Raw genomic sequence first — 22,323 nt, 5'->3', positions numbered from 1 at the left:
AATGTACAGTATTACTGCAGGATAGGAACAGTGCAGATAAAAGACAAAAAACGAGTGGACCATGGTAAAAAATCTGCAATATTTTTAAAAAGTGAGTTATCAAATGAGCGAAGGAGCCAGTCACATTTAGAAATTGTAAATATATATACTTTAAAATGTTTAAAATATTGCACATTCTGTATATGCCACATAAACAGTGGTATTGCACAGCAGAAAAGCAGAATCTGACCCTTCTTCTTCTCTCTCTGTCTCTCAGGTGGGGGGGTCCTGGCCGCCCCGGCTCTCAGCCTCCTCTCCCTGCTCCTGCTGGCCCTCCTCTGCCTGAACCTCTGAATGTAGCGCCATCTTTGTCCTTCGTGAAGGAGACTCTTTACGGTTGACGCCTATAGGGACTTTGGGACTATTTCCACTATCTTTTGGTTCCACCCCGTAACCCCCAGGACGTTATATATTCCAACTCCTGCCCTCTGGGATATGTTTGTGGAAATATACACAGAAATGGAAGAATTGGACAAAGACATCCCTTATGTATCCATAAAAAGCCTCTTTGGAGGGGTGTCAAAAGAGTCAACTTAAATATGCCTTATATAAACGACTGCACTTATCTTTCACAATGACTTGTTTTAAAATGGATCATGACTGGAAGTGTGAGCATTACACTTTATGTTGGCTGTTAAGTCTTTTTACATCATGAAGCCGACCTTTCTTATATGCTGTAGATAAAAACGCTGTTGGTTCAGAAATGTGGGCTTCATTTGATTTAGGATATTTTAGAAAATCTATCCCACAGCGCATTCCATAGTATAAGGTAAACAAGTAGCTGTGAAGGATAAGTGTATTCGTTTATAAAAATGTCTTTATGTCTTTCTTTACTTGCAGTTCAGTGGTATTTTCTTTTTTAAATGAAGCACACCCTTACAAAGATACAGTCAAAGCGAATCTCATTATTTCATACTTGATTCTTATTGACAAACATAGAGAAACAAGCTATGTCATGCTGAAATAATGTATCCAATAATTGATATTGTTTTTTAATCTAATATGCAATATCAATTGATAGAAAACCACTGTCAAAACTGTGTGCATGTCAACATTGTTACATGGAAGAAGAGTTAAAAAAGTGTTTAAAAGTGTGTTGGAGTTTAGCGAAATGGATCCATATTAAAAAAACGATGTACACCATACTGTCGGAGCAGGAAGTGAACCGAACAACATATCAGACATCCTGTGTCCAATTTAAAACTTCAGCAGAAGACTGTGGTTATTTTTATTGCCGGCCACCTCTAGTATATTTGTAAAACGGTGCAGTGATCAAGGCTTTGCCACAACATCTGGGTCATTGTTGAATTGACTAAAAAAACACTTTTGTTTTGACTGTATCATTAGGACCTCAGTGGTACCAGCGGGTGCTTTGTAAAGAATGTTGGCATTTTATTTTGTGTAATCATTTTCATTTCATCTCACTCGCTTATGGCTTTGTGTGAGAGTCACTATTAACAGTTATAGTGTAAAGGTAGCGACGCTCATGCCCTCCAATAATTGTGCAATGTACGATTCATCTGTGGCTACTTTATCTTTTCTAATAAGACAACTTGCCTAGCTCCTTTAACAGTAATCTTGTATATATAATTTTTCATTATCTGGCATTAGCAGACGAAAAGCAAAGCCATCCATGTCAGTGGAGCCCATCAAAATCTCATGACGTTGTTTCCACTGAACCGTTTTTGTCTTTTTATTAACATGTGATCAGAGATATATAAACATTATCAACTGTTGTCGTTTTTTTGTTTACTATTATTATATTTGTATGTCATGACCCACCTCTGGTTGGACAGTTTAAAACATTATTTCCCTCGAATGGAGGAGAACAAATGCTGCATTTTGAATTCCTCTGATTCATTTCCTGTGAGACTGATGCTGGCCATGCTTCTACATTGTGACTATATCAACATCCACCACAAAGTGCTTTTCCCAGTTTTACTTCATGCGACAAATCATAAAAGAGTTGCCAAATGCATGAATGCCTTGAACTTTTGGACGAAGCGGCGGCTCTACATTCTAACATGCATGACATTGGAGACGAAGCGGTACATTACTTTGCAACAAATCGTCATCATAGCAACTTGTCAACCTCTCAGCTTCATGTGAAATACATTCCATTCCCGAGTGACATCCCTTTACGTCAGAGACCGTGTAGAGCCTAAATCTGTATTGTTAAGCTTCATTAAGCCAGTCATCTCATATGATGTCTCTGGGAGAGGATTTTTTATGGAGAAAGTCTTAAACTGACTAAAGGAATCTCACTCATTCAAGTTCAGAAATGGTCCTGCAGACTCACACACGATGGAGGCGGTTTGATAGCATCCGTGGCGGCATGTTTGGCTGTTAGCTGGAAGTTCAGTGCTTCGCTGGACTTGAATGGCACTTGTGAGGGATGAAACTGGAACCTATCATTGGCTGGAAAAGGAACAATAAAAGTGTAGTTAACTATTAAAATGCTCTCATGTGTTATCTTGTTTTGCACTAACCTTTCTGACTGTTAGTGTGTGTGTGCAGCTCAGAGAACTTCTGTCTGAGTATTGGTGTGGTTTACGGTCCGTGGTCAATGAAGTAACAGTGTTACAACTTGAAAATACTCAATTACATTTACAAAATTGAGGTCAAAGAAATTACATATGAAAACATAATGAAGTATCATATTTAGAAGTATTGTTACACAGAACAGTTCCTTACAAAGGAGGAACTAGGGAACCTTCACTTTTTCCCTTTTAAAAAGTCTTAAATAAATACCAATGAAGCAATTCTTAACTGTATTCCTCATAAATATATGTAAAAATGTTGATCTGAAAAACAACCTATACTATTAAGTGTTAGATTAATGTAGTGGAAAAAAGTTCAATATTTCTATTTAAACTAGAAGAAGTACAACGTCACATAATGTGGAAACTACTTAAGCACCTGAGTTCGTATTTGAAGATCAATCTACCACAATGTTGGTGTCATTAATCAAGGGAGATCTCTAATATTACTTTGACTCTCAATTCAAGTAGGAATATGCATAATGTAAATAGAGTATGACCAAAATAAACCCTAAGGATAAGTTCTGAATTGTTTAAGTATTATCAAGCAATAGATGCACTTTTGTTGCATTTCTGTAATGCACAATTCATTTATCCTCCGATTAAGGATTGTGGATTTGAGCCCCTGTATTGCACTATAGATTAAAGCTGTAAATACCATGTAAAGAGAAAAGGAGAAGTGAAGATTCCCAGTTTAAAAGTGAACAGTAAATCAGCCTGAGTTTACTAGTGAATAAGTTATGAATCAAACCTGAAATACAGATGTAAAAATAGAAGTCCATCTATGAAAGCCAAAGCAAAGCCGACACCCCAGGAGAATGTTTTCTGTTTGGCATTTCCACAATTTCACACACACAAAGCAAATGTCTCAAAGGTTGTAAGAAGTGCTATCAAATCCAGACAGATCCTCCACTTGAGTCAGACAACTGGTACTCTGGTGATTTCCCTCTGCCCTTTGATGTACCTGCACATTTAAACAAAAAGGAATTTAGTTTGAAAGAAAAACAACACCTGCTGCTGTGTCCTTGCAGCTTTGGGATTACAATATTTCACACAAAATGGTAACTTTAAACTTGTTATATTTGAAATATTCATAGCAGTGTTGCAGCTTTCACACATCAAATAAGAGAAACTGGAATGTCATTTATTATTTATTAGATATCTTCTATTATCAAAGCAAGTATTTCTATAAAGAGCTGTATTTATGGGTGGATTTTAAACCTTTTTATTTTTTAAACCAAGTTTGTCTCCAGGAGAAATCTCTTTACCAGCACCAGATATATCAGCGATAGCTTTTCAATATGCCCTCTAATACAGATAAGGCCATCTCTGTCAATTTCTAGTTTTTCAGGCAGAAACAGCTGTTTCAGTTTTGTCTCCTATCAGGTATCCAGCAGATGAAAAGTAGATTGAAATCAGCTCTCTTCATGGATTAGGGCAGACCAAATCAATCAGATTTTGGATTCTTATTGAGCTTTTGGAAATGTCTTCCCTTCAATCAGGGGGTCGTAACGGTTATTCACTGAAATCAGCTCAGAGAGAGAACAAAAGACGGAGATAACTTTTCTTTCAGTGGCTTATCAGTCCAAGCATATGGCCTGTGTGATAGGTCTGATCCCAGGTGGCTGTGTAAGACTTTCCCCAAAAACACACTAACAATATCCCTGGCTGCTGTGATCCTGACTGCTCCTACATACAATGTCCAGACTGGAAATATAGCTATTTGCTGAGAAATAGTTCATATAACTCTAATTAAATATGTTAAAATCACTTTTTAGAGTAATACAATAGCTACTATTTCCTTAATGGTGATTGACAGGAGGAAAAACAAACTCCTCTGACCTCCTTGTGCATGTGTTTTTGCAGACAGGTGTGCAGTCCCAGGACAGATTCTGCTATTGTCTTGGTAAATCTACACCTGTTCTCTGACAGCTCAGACAACACAAAACATACTTTAAAGTGGTGCAAGGCAGACGAGAACCAGACTGCTGCGCTGGGAGACCTGAAACGTGATCCCTTCTCTGAGATGTCTGCAATATGTCATGCTGTGTCAGGCAGTAAGTAACACTGGCCCGGACTCAAGGCTTTATTAGTGAAAGTCTCCTTGCAGATATTGTGTTACAAGCCAGGGTTTAACCACAGAGGGACCATCGCCCCCTTGAGACACGTTTCACTGACATGTCATCACTGCTGGTCCAGAGGTAGACTCTTTTAATATAGGGTTAATATGATGCACAATAAAACCCCATAGACAATCAGGATGTGGGCTGTTAAATAACTCTTTTCCATCCAGTTTTGAGATCATGTTTCCAATAACTAACTATTTGACAGAATGAGAAAGAAAGAGCGGCCTCTGCTGGTGAGGATCTATAACACACATCAAGTGCACAGCAGCTGCTCACCATTTAAAACCGCACAAAACTAAATCAAACTTCACAATAAAACCAGATTTTAAAGATGTTTTTACTTAAGGCGTGAAAATAAAGTCAGATATATCAAATTGTGTGAAATACAGGAAAATCGCATTGACCCTGAGCAGAGTGCACAAGTGAGTCAGCAGGCTGAAGTTTTCTCCTCAGTCAGACTTCACATCTCATCTGATGTCGCGTCAGGAGTGGCGCAGCCCCTCAGCCCCGCGTGAGCTGCGCAGACCGGTCAAACTTTTTAGTGCTGTTACGCTTTCATGTGTTCAGACTTGTTAAATAACTTTCTCCTAACTCATTGTACTGCCCAGGAAAGTTATCCGCGCATTGCGCAAACTATGTGCGCTGACTGCCCGACTGCTCGCGCGGAAAAGGAGCCAACCTGTCAAGTTTTAAACCGAGGCCTGATGGAGTCGCAAACAGAGCTGCAGGCGAGTAGAGGTGTTTGTCAGAGAGGATGCGGGCTGCGGCTCTCCGGTGAGGACATGAGCTCCGGGCAGCACTGCTGTGTGGAGGCTCTGCGCACCGTCACCGAGGCGCTGGAGGAAAGAAGCGCCACTTTGGAGCATGAAACCCGGATGCAGAGGCTCAGGTGGAACCGCAGGGAGCAGAGCCTGCTGGCCCAGGTGACAGCTCTGCAGACCGAGGCCCAGCTCTCTGCTCTGCAGCACCAGCGGAGACTGCACCAGTACATGCTTCACATCCACAGCCTGGCGGAGCAGCTCACCGGCTACTGCCAGGTGAGAGGGGGGGTCATATGATGTGTTCATGCCAGTGGTGTAAAGTAAATGAGTACCTTTACTCAACAGTACTGCAGTTAAGTACAATTTTGAGGGACTTGAGGTTTTTTTAATTGAGTAATTAAATTGTCTGCCACTGCTGTACTTGTACCCCACTACAATTACAGGTAACAAGGTACATAGTGTACTTTTACTCCACTACATGAATGATGTGAAATATAAACCACACTTTAAAAATGACTTTAGTTACCCAATGAAGTAACGTTTACAAGCTATCCTGCAGCTTACAAAGTAAATAAAGTTAGCTGCACCTTCACCAGCTTTGATAAACACTTTAAGTATATTTTGTTGGTAATACTTTTATAATTTTACTTGAGTAACATTTTGAATAAAGGACTTTTACTCGTAAGTATTCCTACAATCTGGTAGCTCTACTAGAGTACTTCTCCCTCCTCTGAACATGTTGTTAACTCTAACACAAGTCTTTGTTTGTTGGCTGATTTAGAGGGATGTGAGGACAACTGCTGACATTCAAAACAAGATTTCAGATAAAGAGGGAGAGTCTCAGGAGCAGCTTAAAGCACCTGAGGTAAAACAAGCAAACCTTTACTGACTGCTGGAAACATTGACTTATACTGCATGGCTTATTCAAACACTTTTAGAACACAAGTTTGGTTGTGCTTATCTAAAAATGTCCAGAAGCAGCATATGCTTTTTACTTTATCCGTCAGTATCACTGTTGATCCCCACTGAGACACTTCTAAATGTGTTGATATAAGAATGTAGGTGTTTTTAAAAGCAGCTTCTTGTGATCCAGGAGTTTGCTTCTTCCTCCTTTGTCTCACCTGCAGCCACAGCTCAGGCCTGCTGCTGCCAGACAATACTTAGTGTACATGTTGACTCTGGGATCACAGTAAATGGTATGGAGTGATAGCAAACTCTGACTGAAGACAGCTTATACATAATCTCTCCTCACACACTTCTGTTTGTCATTTGGTGTGGTCCCTTTTCTCAACGCCAGAGTGTGTTTGGAGAAATTGGAAGAGGAGTTTCATCTATATTAGCCTGTATGTAATTGTAATCACCAGTGCCACGTTTATAGCTTCTGTGGTGTTCATGTCCTAGATTTGACCTTGTTTTGTCCGTCTTGTGACCTAAGAAATCCTTCTAAAGGGGTCTTTGTCCTTTTCTTCGGGTCACAGCTGATCCAATGTCATTGTCTGGTTAGTGTCCTACCTTGTTTTGAAAGTTTGAGGTCAGAACACCTTATCACATTTTACTTTGAACTGAAGTCCAGCCCTTGCAAAGAATATAAAATGGACATTTGAAAGCCTATTCCAGCACCAAATATTTCCAGGATAAAAATCAGAAGCTATAATTCAATAATAACAAAAGACTTGAAGTTTAAATCAATACTTTGAGTGAGAACATCTAGAGGTGCTTTTAGAAAAGCCTTCAGATCTAATGGGATACTTGCTGTAGCACGGCTAGTAAATAAAACATCCCCTCCCGTTTGTTGTTAACAGCTTGTATTGAATGTTAATCAGCGCTTGTTTGCTTCTGTGCTTTTGCCTAATGTGTTTAGTGTCTGTAATTGATGGGCTAAACTGCATGGAAACAGTTTCTCACTTCTTCTCAATCTTTATAGCTGGAAATAATTCATTAAACCTCTCTCCGTGGCTGCCAAATCTAATAATAGCTCTTATTTCAGTAAGCTCACAAAAAGTTTGTGTTATTAACCCTCCAGCCGGAGCCTCTGTTGTGTTTGGGCGGCTGCTGGCGGTGGCCCGGTTTAATCGAGGTGATGGTGATATAAAGTATCTCTCTAATTGCCTACGGCATGCTGTGAGTGTGACGGACTGTCTTTTGATTAATGTGGAAAACTGTTCAGCATCCTCTGCCAGGGCTGGCCAGTAACACAGCAAGCGTTTTCAGCTCCTTTTTTCTGAAACTCACCACTCTAATGCGTCTTTAATAGTTTTCTCATTGTGTGTTTTCTCCCTTTGTTTCCAAATGGATTTTCAAATACTTGAGAGAGCTGGGTTGCAGTTCATAAAACAAACTTTTACTGTTTTGTGGAAATCCATGTTGTTGAAAAAGCGATGGGCTTTCTGCTTGCATAGACAATACAGTTTGGTACCTAGTGAACATCCCAGTAGCAGTTATGGATCGTCCCTTTGTGTGGTTGGAAAGCCTAATTGGACACGTTAGTTACCGTCAATATTTCCGTTGTAGTAAGGCCCGTACTTTATGCAGCGTTACAAGGAAAATATAGCTTATTTTTTAAAAAGATGGTTCACTGATTTCAGACAAATCAACTCTATACAGGCCTCTCATTATGAGCCGATTCATTTTCCTTGCTAAATCACACCTATTGCTTAAAATGTGATTCATTTAGGATTTAAAACTTTGATATGAATAAAAGAAAGGAAAAGAGGATATAAGATTCACATAAAACCCTTGTAACGGAAACTTCTGTGTAGCTATGTAGTGGGAGTCACCGACTCAGGAAGGAGACACGGGAAGAGCAGTAGCTTTGATGTCAAACACATGATGGTTTATTTGGAGTTAAACGGCCGGAGGATTCACATCACAAGTCCAAGAGTCAGAGGTTCTGACTTCACGGTAGAGTTGCCACGTCAATTCTGGAGAGCCTCTCTCATGCCAGCCCATCTAACTGGTTTCGCAGAGAGTAAACAACATATTTGAGGAGATAGCCTAAACAGTGTGGGAACACAGAGCTACTTGCCTCGGACACTTATGACCTCGAAGATTTCACCTTGGAGTCCACAAATACAGAGAAGGAAGTGTCCCAGTGTACCCACAACACAGACCATCTGTATCCCAGTATTGACCGGTCACAGAATGGGAACAATAACATTATTGGCTAAGCCGCCTGTGTCCTTAAAGAAGGTAAACAGACATCGAGGTTTGTCCTGTATGTTACTAATTGGCGTCTTATGATAATTATTTCCACAACAGTCCTCTCTTTTTATCATTTATGATAACCTAAAAACATTAGTCTAATAATAATTTGGTCAATAATTAACTCAATAGGCGTCTCCAGGTTCGAGTGTGGTCTCACCTTACATCAATTATATCACAAAGTGGAATAAGATTGAAACATTCAATCACAATGATTGATACAGCCAATCATAATAGGAAAAATCATCTCTCATCAGTGTTTGATCATCTTTTGTCAAAAGCATAATAATGAACACACATAAAACACAGGTGCACAATGGCTAAATATTTGTTTTTAAACTAATATATTTGATCATTTACCATTAGTTAATTTCATTCATCAAACTATAAAATCAAAACCAGCTTGCCGCTTTAAAGATTTACTTCAAGGCAATCACTAGTCAAAAGCATTTTAAAACTCAGGATCGTAAGAGATCCAGCTAAACATTCACAGTTAGAGTATAGAATTCACACTGGTGATTTGATCAATCTGTAATCTGCAAAAGTGCAGTGTCCTCAATTTTAGGATTACTTTTACGTTTACTTAAATACGCTTTAGTCAAGAGTAAGGCACTTAGTGAAATCAATACATTCATTTTAGTCAAGTACATTGTTCAAAATCTGAAAAGGAAAAGTTAGGCAAATATTCAAAGACTTTTGTAAAAACCTGGAAAGGAAGGATTAAACATTTTTAAACCTTGAATTATTACATTTGTAAATGCTACCACTGATCTGTACCAAATTAAGTCTATCAAGTATTCCTATTAGCCATACTTACCTGAGCTACTTATGGTACTTGGAAAGGATTCTTCTGTGTTTATCTAATGTTGAGAATATCAATTTCTTTAAATTATACTTCTCTAATTTGAGGATCAAATATGCTACATAATTGTTATATGAAATATTATAAATATTTGTTTTGGGCCAAAACTGAAATTAATCCAGTACTTGAAACATCATTGTAGGTCTTTCTATGCATGGATAATACATTAAAGAGTAGTGTTGTTAAGCCTGATTGCTGGATTCAAATCCACTAGAGTGCATGTACCTATCCAGAGGGGAGCCAGAACTTGATAGAGCTTGTCGCCGCACAACCAAACGTAATCTTGTGGCGAGCTAAACCCCACATCACTGGGCCAGGCCAGTTGTATTGCTCACGGTTGCGTTGTCAGTGGCTGGCGTGGACCCACGTAGCTCTCTCTCTGACCCTTGGCCTTCAGAGCTGTCCTACTGTAGTTATTGGGTTAACACTTGATAGGGATGTTTTCCTGAGTGCAGACAACTCAAGGTAATGGATTAGCACATTATCATTTAAATACAAAAATAGGATAGGCCCCTCAGAATTATTTGGGAGCCTTCCTGAGACATGCACATGCATAAATGTAAGGTTTGTGTTAGTCATTTAACATGCAAGAATCATAAACTCATCAGTCCAAAGTCGAGAAATGTTATTGTAATTTAAAAGTGAGCTAGTCCCTGTGGATATAACCCCTTCTCAATGATTCTAAATGTTATATTAATTCACCATTTACCGTTTGATAAAAGATTAGTTTATCAGAAATATTTTCCTCTTCCATAAAACATAGGTTTGAGAAATAAATGTTCCAATATAAAATCAATTACTCAATAATTAACTCTTCCCTCCCTTTTCTTACATATGTCACATATGAAATAATAACTTAGGAGTCTATTTAAGCATGGTGTAATCTATTACTCGAGAAGACTCAGTATCACCTGTGTGCAGCTTACAAAAAAACAAACAATTGTGAGAAACATATATTATGCAGAAAATGCATACCTTTGTTGAAAAACAAAGCATATCTGATTTGGGAGGAAAAGCTTCTTCCCCTTAACATCTGAGTCACTACTGAAGGCATAGCATAAATGATAGTGAGTGTCTGAGGGTGTTATTACTGAGAAATGTCAAACACATTCAAAGCCTTACATTTGAAAACTGGTTTGCATTCCTTCTCTTAAAATGACGTTATCATTGGAAACAATAAAAGCTAATTGTTTTGATGTAGAATCTATCAATTGAATCGTTAGAGCAGAACAGAATGGTCGTATTGTAGCCTGAGTACCGTGCAGTCTTTAGTTTCACCAGGTGGAAACATTGTCCATATAATGTGAATACATGTAGAACTAGACATTCAGAGGCCCCTGACATTTAGGCCTATTTTTAAAAATAGTAGGGGCTTTTAACAGCTTGCCAACCTACAGGCATCCTCTGCATAGCAGTATGAATAGCCTTAAAAAAACAACCCACTCTGCGGTAACGAGAGTCATATTTCTGAACCAAATGCCCTAAGTTAAGCCGTTAGTCCCATCTGACTGACCCAAGGGTTGGTGCTGGTGTGACCGGGAGGCTTCCAGGTGTTCTTTCAGTTCATGGCTTGGTGGGGGGAGTGGCCCACGTGAGACAGTATTGTTCAGTTTGAGGAGCGGCATTGTCTCTGGAAGCAGGTAATGGTGTCCATTCTCAGACCAGACCATTAATGTCATTTCATGTAGAGCAGCCATAGCATCTCTGTGACTGCACTCAGAACTGTGTCAGAACTGGGTGATTCTTAGTGAAGCCGTCCAAGGCCATAGACAGAATGGAACCACGTACCAACAAAAGGGACACAAGGTCATCAATGTCTCTCTTTACCATTGGCCTAATTGCACAACAAATTAGTGGGAAAATGTGGAGCACTAATCCATCATGTGAAATGTTGAGTTAATCTAAATAATTACTTATGGGTTGAAATCAAATTAACATTATAACTAAAGTCATAATTGGACTTTCCACGGATCCGAATCTAAGCAATACACCATTTCCCCAGCTCTGTAATGAAAAGGATAACAAGATTAGGTACATTACAGGAGTGTTCCACACCCAAACATGCACACTTATCTTATTCTAGTAGAGATTAGAGGACAAGGTCTAATGTTGTGAACAAAATGATCAAGTCAAAGTTATTTTGTTTATTGTTATGTACCTAATTTAATTTAATAATTAATCTTGAATTACTAATAACTTTAAAGAAGGCAACAATTTACAATTTGGATGAAGTGATTACTCATCCAAAGTGTGTGTGTGTGCTTGTCTGCCCAAGGTTTAAAACATTTGGGACAGCACAGCAGTGAGAATGTTATGAGAACCAATCTGTTGTTTATATTAAACTCGAAGGAAGCTAGACTGGAACATTTTAAATAAATCAAAACACTTGCACATTAATTAAATACATTTCACATTTAGCTCGAGCTGGGTTCAATACTTTTCTTTATGGTATTTAAAATTGGGCTCGAGTAGAACCCCTGGATTTGGCTTGCAACACAAAGTGATACTGATCTCTGTAGGACTTGGAAGTGTTATGATTCAAAGTGCCTGTGAAAGAGAGGCCCTTGGAAAACAACACCTATTTTGTAACTGTAATTACTTATTTTAAAGAAATTGCAACATTATACTTTTAAAGAATTGCTCAATTAATTTAACACATTTATTATGCACACAATAAAAACTTCAACAAATATATTGATCCTGGCTTAACCAGCGACCTTTACTCTGTTGTTCATAAGCTCGGTTTCAGAAAACTTGTCAGTAGTTTAACAATTATTTTAATGTTAGTATTGTCTCTGGAGACCAATTGGTTGATACTAGAAATATTTTCAGAGGCAGGACATAAAAACACTTTTTATTTTTCTCAGGTCATTTACTTTTGGTGAGATAATTAAAGTTTAGTTCATTTTACCCTGTCTATGGACTGATTCATTATTAGTTGTTACAAAGCATACACAAGACGGCGGGACAAACCAATATAGACCCCCATACAAACAATCAGACAAACAAAACATGAACTCTTAATAAACACCAGCGCGACAGCAAAGCTCATCCAGCTCAATTTAGTCCGGATTTTAGAGATCTTAGAGGGGGTGGGGAATTATCTCCAGTGCGGCGTCTTCTCACGCCTCACCCTTGCATACAAGTTATTTATCGGTGCCTGAAAGCCGTCCAAGAGTGATAACTAGCTTATCCTCTTGCGACAACCACTAGGCTATTTGTTTCTAGTGGCGCTGTGCCCCCCCGATCGGAGCACACAGACTTTTTCCCTGCCCTTTCTCTCCAAACAACAGCTCAGTTGACTGTAGTCCGTACGACCAGCCTATATACACTTACTATCGAGTTCACCTCAAGGTGAAACACAGTTTGCCTATGCTTGCTTGCCACTACACACCTCTGATCAATTAGCCTATATTTTTATGTATGCACTCCTGACCGCCACCTGCTCCAGAGAGCCGTGGCGCATCGGGTGATGCACGCACCTCGCGCTGGCCCGTCTAACCATGAGAAAAGCGGTCCTAAACAACGAGTGCTTTTAGACCGTCCCGTTTGAAGGACGGCGGTGCCGTGAGTTAAAACCTATAGGCAATAAGCTGTGATTTTCTCCCTCTCAGCCTGCACTGCTCCAGCCCCACACACACACGGTGAGGTTTTACACACACACGCAAGGCTGCAGCTGGAGCCGTGTTGTTACAGAGAGGTGATAGCAGCAAATATCTTTGGCTGCTTATTTTCAACTGCTGTGCTTAGCCACTAAGACCCTCAAAATCCGGCGATTTGTCCAATACAAATCTTTTACATTGCTTTCAATTCACACAGAAGCTCCACTTCACTGATGCCCTTTCCTTAAGGTATCTCTAAACATGAGCTGTGTATGCCTGTATGGCACTTCCGTCCCGAGCAGCACACACAGAGGAAATCAGCCAGGACTGAGTCCCCAGACACTGATCCCCTGGGTTTAACATCCCCAAATGTTCATTAACCAAAAGGAAACGCAGCCGATCAGTTTCACAGGTAATTTTAGGATACCGTCAATCACAGATTCTGGTAAGGCAATGTCCAAATGTAGATTTGAAAATCACACTTACCACAATCTGAAGATCTGTTGGCATCCTGCCGACAACGCCAATTTGTAACGGAAACTTCTGTGTAGCTATGTAGTGGGAGTCACCGACTCAGGAAGGAGACACGGGAAGAGCAGTAGCTTTGATGTCAAACACATGATGGTTTATTTGGAGTTAAACGGCCGGAGGATTCACATCACAAGTCCAAGAGTCAGAGGTTCTGACTTCACGGTAGAGTTGCCACGTCAATTCTGGAGAGCCTCTCTCATGCCAGCCCATCTAACTGGTTTCGCAGAGAGTAAACAACATATTTGAGGAGATAGCCTAAACAGTGTGGGAACACAGAGCTACTTGCCTCGGACACTTATGACCTCGAAGATTTCACCTTGGAGTCCACAAATACAGAGAAGGAAGTGTCCCAGTGTACCCACAACACAGACCATCTGTATCCCAGTATTGACCGGTCACAGAATGGGAACAATAACATTATTGGCTAAGCCGCCTGTGTCCTTAAAGAAGGTAAACAGACATCGAGGTTTGTCCTGTATGTTACTAATTGGCGTCTTATGATAATTATTTCCACAACAACCCTATTTATTTATTTGCAGTGAATGTACTTCAAATTATGAGAAAAGAATGGCCCTCAATTCAGGTCAGCACCCTCACATACTATAGAGAAGATTTGGAAATAGAGGTGCGGCTTTGTTCTTATTTTGAAGGGTGGCTAATAAGCCCTCATATTATGCTTCAGTATGATAAGAAAATAGACTGTACTTTTAGTTTTTTGTTTTATATAACTCTGTATGCTCACTAATTGGTCCCATTTCTTTAATAGCATGTGTTTTGAAATGGATTTTTGGGATGTGGATTGGAAATTGTAACTCTGAGTTTGTCTGGGTTCTCTGAATAAAAAGCAGGACAGAGCTGCTGATGTATTACTCGAGCTTCCAGGACCTGCTTCAACACCGTTGGGAATACTATATTACACACAACTGTGCCAGTTCTGAATAGGTTTTTTTGCCGTGCCAGGTTACAGTTGCTAAACTTTGATTTGACAATTGATGCACAGCGATCAGGTTTAGCGAACCAAATGTGAAATGGCTTGTCAGCTAAATTAATTGAGTTACACCTTGCTTAATCTTTTCACGTTTCTTCTATTTGATATTTATCTCTTTTTGTGAAGTAGCTCCAGCACATAAGCACCTCAACAGATGCCAGTGGTTCTTCATTGTCAATGATCTGTAGGAAACAGCTTGTTGATCCTAGTTTTTAGAAGGAAAGCTAGAGAAAACAGAGACTGAGATAGCAGTGGACTGCCAGTAAGACTGCAATTTAATGCGATTTACAGCACATTTTCCCATGTACTTCCGAGATGTGCTGATTCAGATCCAGCTGATCTGTTCGCTGGGCTGACAGTGAATGCAGTCGCCGGCTGTGTGTGAGTCAGCCTGTTCTGCTTTGTTGAAATGGGATAATGGAAGCAAGACGCAGCATTGAAACGGCAACAGGATTACTCACCACTGCAAAAACATACAGTCATCTTCATTTGTCCATGTAATTTGCCTGTGTGTGTTTAAAACCAGAATAATACACAATGAAACCAGAAGTGGGGTGTAACAGTCCCACTCCTCCAAGAAATCCCCAAGATGAAGTCAATTTGGAAACTAAGGAATTGGATACTTTGAAAGCTGTGGAAAGTGTCTACTGCACAGTAAAAATCTATTTGGTTGACCCGAACTGTGCCTGCGAACAGCAACAGTCATTGCTGTTGACAGAAACACTGAGGCCTTTTCACCTGGCTGAGTTTAAGAGTATGGTTGCTCCAGCTTCTTATTCTTGTTCAGATTAAAAGAAAGAAAGTGGAAGGCTTAAGGTAGGGAAGGAGCCGGTACTAGACAACTCGAGTATCAGTCTCATCAAAATCCTATCTTGCGTGACAGGCGGGGACGAGAGCAGGCCAGTTTGTTTGCTTCCATAACAAAAGATGACACGAGAAGATTGCTTTGCGACAAGAGAAAAGATGGATTTATGACCTCTGCTTTATGTCAGTTGATTTGATTTCGACTGAGCTCCAAAATAATGATAAAAAACAAGTGAATATCTTTTTCTCATTGAGGTTGGGTGGTTGGGGGGGATAACATCAAATGTGACGTCTTGAGAGGTACGGAAGAATATTTTTTTTACATGTTGCTGCTAACCAAGGCAGATGTCTAATGGTCAAATCAGTTGGGCGCACAGTTGTGAACATCTTTTTACTGCTTGTCTAGACGACTTTATAGTCTCCGTGTGCTCCAATTCCCCGAAGCTCTATGCTGAAAATGGAAAAGAACGCCTGTATTCAGAATAAATAGCATAAAGTCATTGCTTTACTGCTCGCTGTCTGTTTCCCTCACAGCTGACAGATCAAGAAAATGGGACTGGTGGATTTGTAAATTGAGTCATTGAACAGTCTTTTTCTACACCGGCATGTAAAGCCCGCTGGAGGGGTTTTCTCTACCTGTCCTGCTCTGTTTTGGACTTCATGCCTAGAATTTACACTGCGGTTGTTTATCCTTTGCTTGTGAGAAAGGGACCGCCCTGCTCCACATTTCCTCTCCAATTTAAAACACACCAATTTTGCATTCATTCAGATTGAAGATACATCTGCTTAAGATAAGCACTTAATTATTCAATGCCTCTTTAGCAGCATTTACGGTTCTTGTTTAATGTCTTACTCCTGCTTATCTCTATGCATATTTTAGAGGAATGTGTTTAGGTTTCGCAGGTGTTGCTTTGGCAAAGGAGATGTTGTTCCAAAGCTCCTGGCAAGTGTGTGTGTGTTTGCTAATAAGGCAGATATTCAGATTAGGATATTCCAGATTCCAGGGTTGTGGATTTGGACAGACCAACAGCAGTGGTCTGAGAGTAAAGCAACTACTCAAGCAACAGGTCTGTCGTTAGGCAGGAAGTGTGAAAATAAAACTGTTTCCACTAAAGACCACCACGCTCCTAATGAGGAGCATTCTGGGTAAATGTGCCCCTTCGTGCTCAAAGACCTCTATTGAGTGTCAGAGGGATGTTGGTTAGTTTGGTCTAAGGAGGTTGGAGAGTGACCTGAACTCAGATAAACTGTTTGATTTTTTTACTATGTTCTTCATACAATGCAATAAATGAAATCATCTGCGATAATGAAATATACAGCTGGCTTACATAGAAGCCCCTTTGTGTGTATCTGTGTGTATTTGAAGCAGCCTGCTTATATTAACACAGCGGCCAGCAGAACATATTACTCTGTGAAGCTTTAATAATTAGTTTTTGTTGAGGTGTTTCTTACCTGATTTATATAAATGAGCTTGATGATATTTTAGAAATCAGTACGGTGCACCGCAATTCAACAATGACACTTTTCCTCTGTATCTGCAGACAGTTTCTCTGCAGTTTATTTTCTACTAACAAGGTTTAAGCAGATGTTCATGTATTGCCGCTCAGTCCTGTACTGTAGCTGCGCTCTCACGTGCACAGTACAGCAGGAAACACTTAGTGACGGGTGTTATTCATCAGGAGTAGAACGACTGACTTTTCTGTAAAATAAACCTTGGGTTCAGGATTGTTCAACCAACATCTGGAAAAAAGCCTAGAGGCTGTAAACTGGAAAGCTGGATAGAAACGGATGAACTTTCCAGGTCAGTTCTATATGTGGTATTTAAAGGGATACCTCTGTGTACATGGAACTTCTTATTTATACTCAGGCACAAGATATACGTTAATACAGAATGTACAGATCATTTGTAAAATATGTACACCATTCAAAGACACAAACCTATTGTAAACAGTTGAACAAGTATGTAATTGCATTACATCCATCCCGGAGAACAGTAACCACATTATAGCACATTTCTGCTCAGCTAAACTTTCGCTTCAACAGAATTTGCCTACGTAGTAAGTGTTACAATACCCCCTGTTGTAACCCCTCTACTCAACTTAAGACTGATATCATGAAGATCCACTGTGCACAAGCTCTCGTGCGACCATACTCTTTCTTCTGTCTCCAAGTGTGGTGAGAAAATGTCTTGTTGTGAAGTTGATTCACCAACCAAACATCTGCGGTCCAATCTGAATTCAGTCGCCCCCTTTGTTCCCATCTTATCCACCACTGGGGGGGTTTGGTTAGTCAATGACCTGATGCCTTTTGAACTCACACGGACCTGCTGATTTTCCTCTAGTCGTGATAAACATGTGGCTAAACCTACAGCTGCTACAGGGAAATTACAGTGAACGCGTTGAGTCAGCAAGTATACAGCTGCATTTGTACACACACATACATACATACATACATACATACATACATACATACATACATACATACATACATACATACACACACACACACACGCAACAATTAAAGATATACCAGGGAGTCGTATTAGTAACCTAACTGTGGCAGCCCGCCATAGTCTAATTTGCCGCACCGCAAAATTCCATATTTGAACCGAAAAGGCTTTCATTAACGTTTGGAGATGGGGCTATTTGACCTTTGCGGAGGTCTGCTGTCAATGTGTGCTCTTACTGTGTTGGGTTACTTTTTCGATGGATTGGTCTTCAGCCACTTGTCACCAAAGTCTGAAATGTCCAAATCCTACATAAAGAAGCTGTATTTTCCCCATTATTGTGGGGTTTCCTTGGGGAGTTTACCATTGTCCTCTGTAAGGGGCTAAGGACAAAGGGTGATGTTGACTGTACACACTGTTAAAGCCCCCTAAAACAAATGTGTAATTGTGATACTGGGCTATATACATTATTTTGTTTGATTTGAATACAAATGAACCCTTGTTATTTTGTACAACAACAACATTATTCACAACTTCTCCCACTCTCAATAGTTTTAAAGGTCAACTCAAAGAATGGTTGAGAAACAAATGGACGTGCAATCACCGCTAAATGCACTTTAATAATACAGGGGTATCTCCTCTCGCACTCTATGTAGCTCTTTTATCTTCTCCTGCACTTTATATGTCATAGCTGATATATTGTATTACCATGTCATTAATACTTGTATATGCTGCTCTTGCTCATTCTGCATATCATGTATTTATTTTTGCTATGTATATACATGTCATGTTCTTATATGTTGTATGTGAGGGACTGCAGATGGAAATGAGCTCAAAGCTAAAATCCGGCATATTTACATTTGAAGCATTATTTGTTTAAAGTGTTCATTAATGTGTATTATCCCTGTTCAAATAAACGATTAAATAAATAAAAAATAACAAAGCTTTGTTTTGAATGAAAGACTTTCATCAGTTGTGGTCTCCAGTACATAAAGCAGCTTGGAGAAGCAGCCAGCTCTGAGCTGTCCGCTCATTTATTGTCAGTTAAGCCCGAACCCATAAAGAAACTGGGGCCTCACACTGTTGAATTCATTACAGATAATCTGCAGAGATTAAAATGCCTCTATGGATCATGTTGGACTACACATCACGGCCTTTGTCAGAGAAGACCGTGACATTACCTTTGGCCTTTCCCTGGAAGTGCAGTATCATCAAAGCACCAGGCTGCACACTGTATTTGCTGCACATTCATCTGCAAACTGAATTAAGGCTGCCTCTGCTTTTGTCGACAGGAGGATTAGGACTTAATTACATCTGGGCAGAGGCTGCCATACAGTCTGAGACACAACTGTACATTGGGAGACTGGTGCAGAACATTAGGGAGGTGTTGAGGAGAGGGATAAGCTTGTGTAATATGCCAGGTGCGTCCAGGGTATTAGCAAACACTGGCACGGCACTGTGCGCCTGCCAAGACGAGAGATCAAAACAAGCCTACCCCTTTCAATCCTCGCTCTCATTTCATCTTGAAGGCCAACACTCGCCTGTGTCGGGCATTGTTGAGTGGAAGGAAACAGACAGACATTTTGTGTTAGATCTAGATAGATGCACACCGTAGCATACACAATGCTGGCAAACGTGCACAGGTGGATTTCGGCAGACATGGCTATGGTTTATCAGTGACTCCATATTGGTATTTAGCCATGCAGATCGTTTGGTTTCCTCCATCTAGAGTTAAAGATATCCATCTTTGATTACTGCCTTCATCGCAGTACAAAGGAGGACTTTGTTTTGGTCCACACAGCTATGAAAAAGGTTGAAGAATATGTTTTTCTTTTCTTTGTAACGTTTCCAGACTCTGAACAGCTTTTCCTTGGTACAGCTTTTATATAAAAAACAGTTTACAGCAAGGTATTACATGACATGCTTTCATAAGCCAAAGCATATGGCACTATCTAAGGGTGTAAGAAAACATTGAAATACTGGATCACGATGTTGTGGTTTGTGATACTGTGTTCATTGTATTGTATTGTATCTATGTTTAGTTGTGGTGTAGTTTACAGGCAAAGAGTTGTGGCAGACATTGATTTAGTTTGTGTTTTACCCCCAATTGCTAGATATCATTGCTGTAATCTATCTTCAGCCATTTCACTCTTTCTCTGGAAATGTAACGGCGATAACTGAGATAAAGGTAGAATGACAGTTTTCCAAAAATGTATTTAAAAAAGAAATGGCTAAGTATTGCCTGGCTTACAGTTTTGTAATTATCATGGTCATAGTGAGAGGATGCTAACAAGGGGATGTTGAATCATACCATGTTTTTCCTCTTGATTTAGCATTTAACATTTGCTAAATAGAAATAACAGTACCGTTAAGGCTGATGGGGATGTTATAAGATTAAAACTTGTATGGGATGAAAAGTGAAAGGATCACTATACTATTGTTGCATTAGAAACAAACCCTGAGGGCAATATATTATTTTGTTTACCAAATTTGATGGCTTCGATTCAAGACTCCCAATTACAAATTTGAACCTCATGGTGGCAATAAGTCCAGGAATCACCGAAATCATTGCGATTCATCCTCTGGGCACTATGAATGTTAGTACAGCATCTAATTAAAATAATGGGAAATTAAGATATATTTCAATTCATTTTCATCAAAGGTAAATACTGAGATGGTTATTGCACGCTTTAACACCGCCATCTTTTAATTTTTACCTCATAAAAACAGGCTTCCTCTGCCAGAAACACTAACTTGTGAACAATAATCGTGTCCCTTTTATTTATAGACTCATCCCATTAATCCACAATAACATTTTTGAACAACGGCAACATTAAATCTCAAGTCTTCCCCATCACAATGAATGAGTGGAGTATTCCTGTGATAACCACAGAGCGGTGTTTGCCTGTTGTAGCGTGACCGCTTAGGAACTAGTTAGCAGAAGTCTCAGTGTATTATTTTAGCAGCCAGATAGAGCTGTTTAATTCCTTTCTAATCAGCGGCTTCGTGTTATTTCTGGAATTGAGAGTAGAAGCTCGGATGGATGCATTTTTTAATTAGCTTAATGGGTTTGCAGGGAATTATAGAGTATGAATATTCATAATTATTACTGTTGTCTTACAGAGAGAGCTGAGTTTTAATTATAATAGTTCAAATAACTTGGAAGAAAAGTCAATGTTTCAAATAAACATAATAAATGTCCTCTTTTCAGCCTAGATAATTGAAATTGTAGGAATGATGCGAGTCAATGAAATGATCATCTTATTACCATTGACTGTATTATCTACAGTATTTATAGTCTCTAAGATGATCATATAGGCTTATTCAAAGCACTATTCAGGCACTTACAGTAAGTCAATTCTCAAATCTAGTATTAGCAAGTTTCCTCATGAGTCTAAAGTCCAAAAGGAAAAAGCCTTTTTCAGTCAAACGCAGATCTTTCAGGTCCTTAAATGCCGACCATTAAAAGGATTCACAGAAATATTCTTCCTTCAAAGCTGTGTCACATTTTTTTCTTTTCATGTAACTGTGACCAAGTCTTTTGCATGGATAAGTCGTCATGGAAATCTTTGAGCCTCCACAATTCAGTGATCACTGATACAACTGAAGCTGCTGATGAGGACTGTGGGATGTTTTTAAAAGCTCCAGGGCAGGTGGACGTTGATTTAAATTTGTTTTGCTAATAAAATCATAGTTTTTGGGGAATTTCATAATTTTTCAGCGGTACTTTAGGAGACTAACAGGTTGAACCTTGAGGCTTGCATATTTTAGTTTTTAAGTCTCAAATCAGGTCTTCAAGTCTTACAACATTCAAGTAAAGGAGTAGAAGTTTGACTCAATTTCAAGTCTCAAGTATATTGTTGTTATATTGATGATGTAATATTCTTATACCGTTTAGTAGAAGCTCATTGTCTGGCTTCCTGCACCACGCTGCTGCTGCCATGTCACCATGTCAACGTTTGATCACAGTTCCAATAACTGTTAAGAGTATCCTGTGGTGTTTTCTCGTAAAGCGTTATTTAGAGTGTTCAGTATGTATGACAAGAACAGATTGGGAGTGTTACTTAAGTTTAGAAATCCTATAAAACGCATTTCCTTACTCATAAACTGTTTTTACTGGTACTGGCTAGTGCTTTGCTACATTTCTTGGCGTGTTACTGCCACAAGTGTTTGAATAGGATAAACTGCAGGAATTTCTCTTGTTTGTTGGTGCACAAGAAGAAGAAAAACATATATACTGTAGGCAATTGTGATGAGTCTGGTTCCTCAAAAGCAGCACTTTAGCTCTTGAGCTTTCTGAGAGTAATGTTAGTGTTTTCCTTAAAAGGGGTATTGCTGCAAAGATTGCATGCTTTTTCATCAGTTAAGGAGCACATGTGTGCAGCAGCCTGGATATGAGTTTGAATTTCCAATGTGTTTTCAC

General features: G+C 39.5%; 2 protein-coding genes across 2 annotated transcripts in view; both read left to right on the top strand.

Moving 5' to 3' along the window:
- Positions 1 to 1,775, top strand: part of LOC117547868 (contactin-1a-like) — a 66,089-nt gene extending 64,314 nt beyond the window's left edge. Inside the window, 1 exon segment of the mRNA XM_034218757.1 lies at positions 257 to 1,775. Coding sequence (XP_034074648.1) covers positions 257 to 333 — 77 coding nt within the window. The 3' untranslated portion in view covers positions 334 to 1,775.
- A 3,503-nt stretch (positions 1,776 to 5,278) lies between these two features.
- Positions 5,279 to 22,323, top strand: part of LOC117547902 (PDZ domain-containing RING finger protein 4-like) — a 130,355-nt gene continuing 113,310 nt past the window's right edge. Inside the window, exon 1 of the mRNA XM_034218827.1 lies at positions 5,279 to 5,742. Within this exon, the coding sequence (XP_034074718.1) occupies positions 5,341 to 5,742 (402 nt within the window). The 5' untranslated portion in view covers positions 5,279 to 5,340. The remainder of the gene's footprint in view (positions 5,743 to 22,323) is intronic.

The sequence above is a fragment of the Gymnodraco acuticeps genome, unplaced genomic scaffold (genome assembly GCF_902827175.1).
Source record: "Gymnodraco acuticeps unplaced genomic scaffold, fGymAcu1.1, whole genome shotgun sequence".
Classification (NCBI taxonomy): Eukaryota; Metazoa; Chordata; class Actinopteri; order Perciformes; family Bathydraconidae; genus Gymnodraco; species Gymnodraco acuticeps.
The sequence above is the reverse complement of the archived record's forward strand: the minus strand, read 5'-3'. Positions and strand labels throughout refer to the sequence as shown.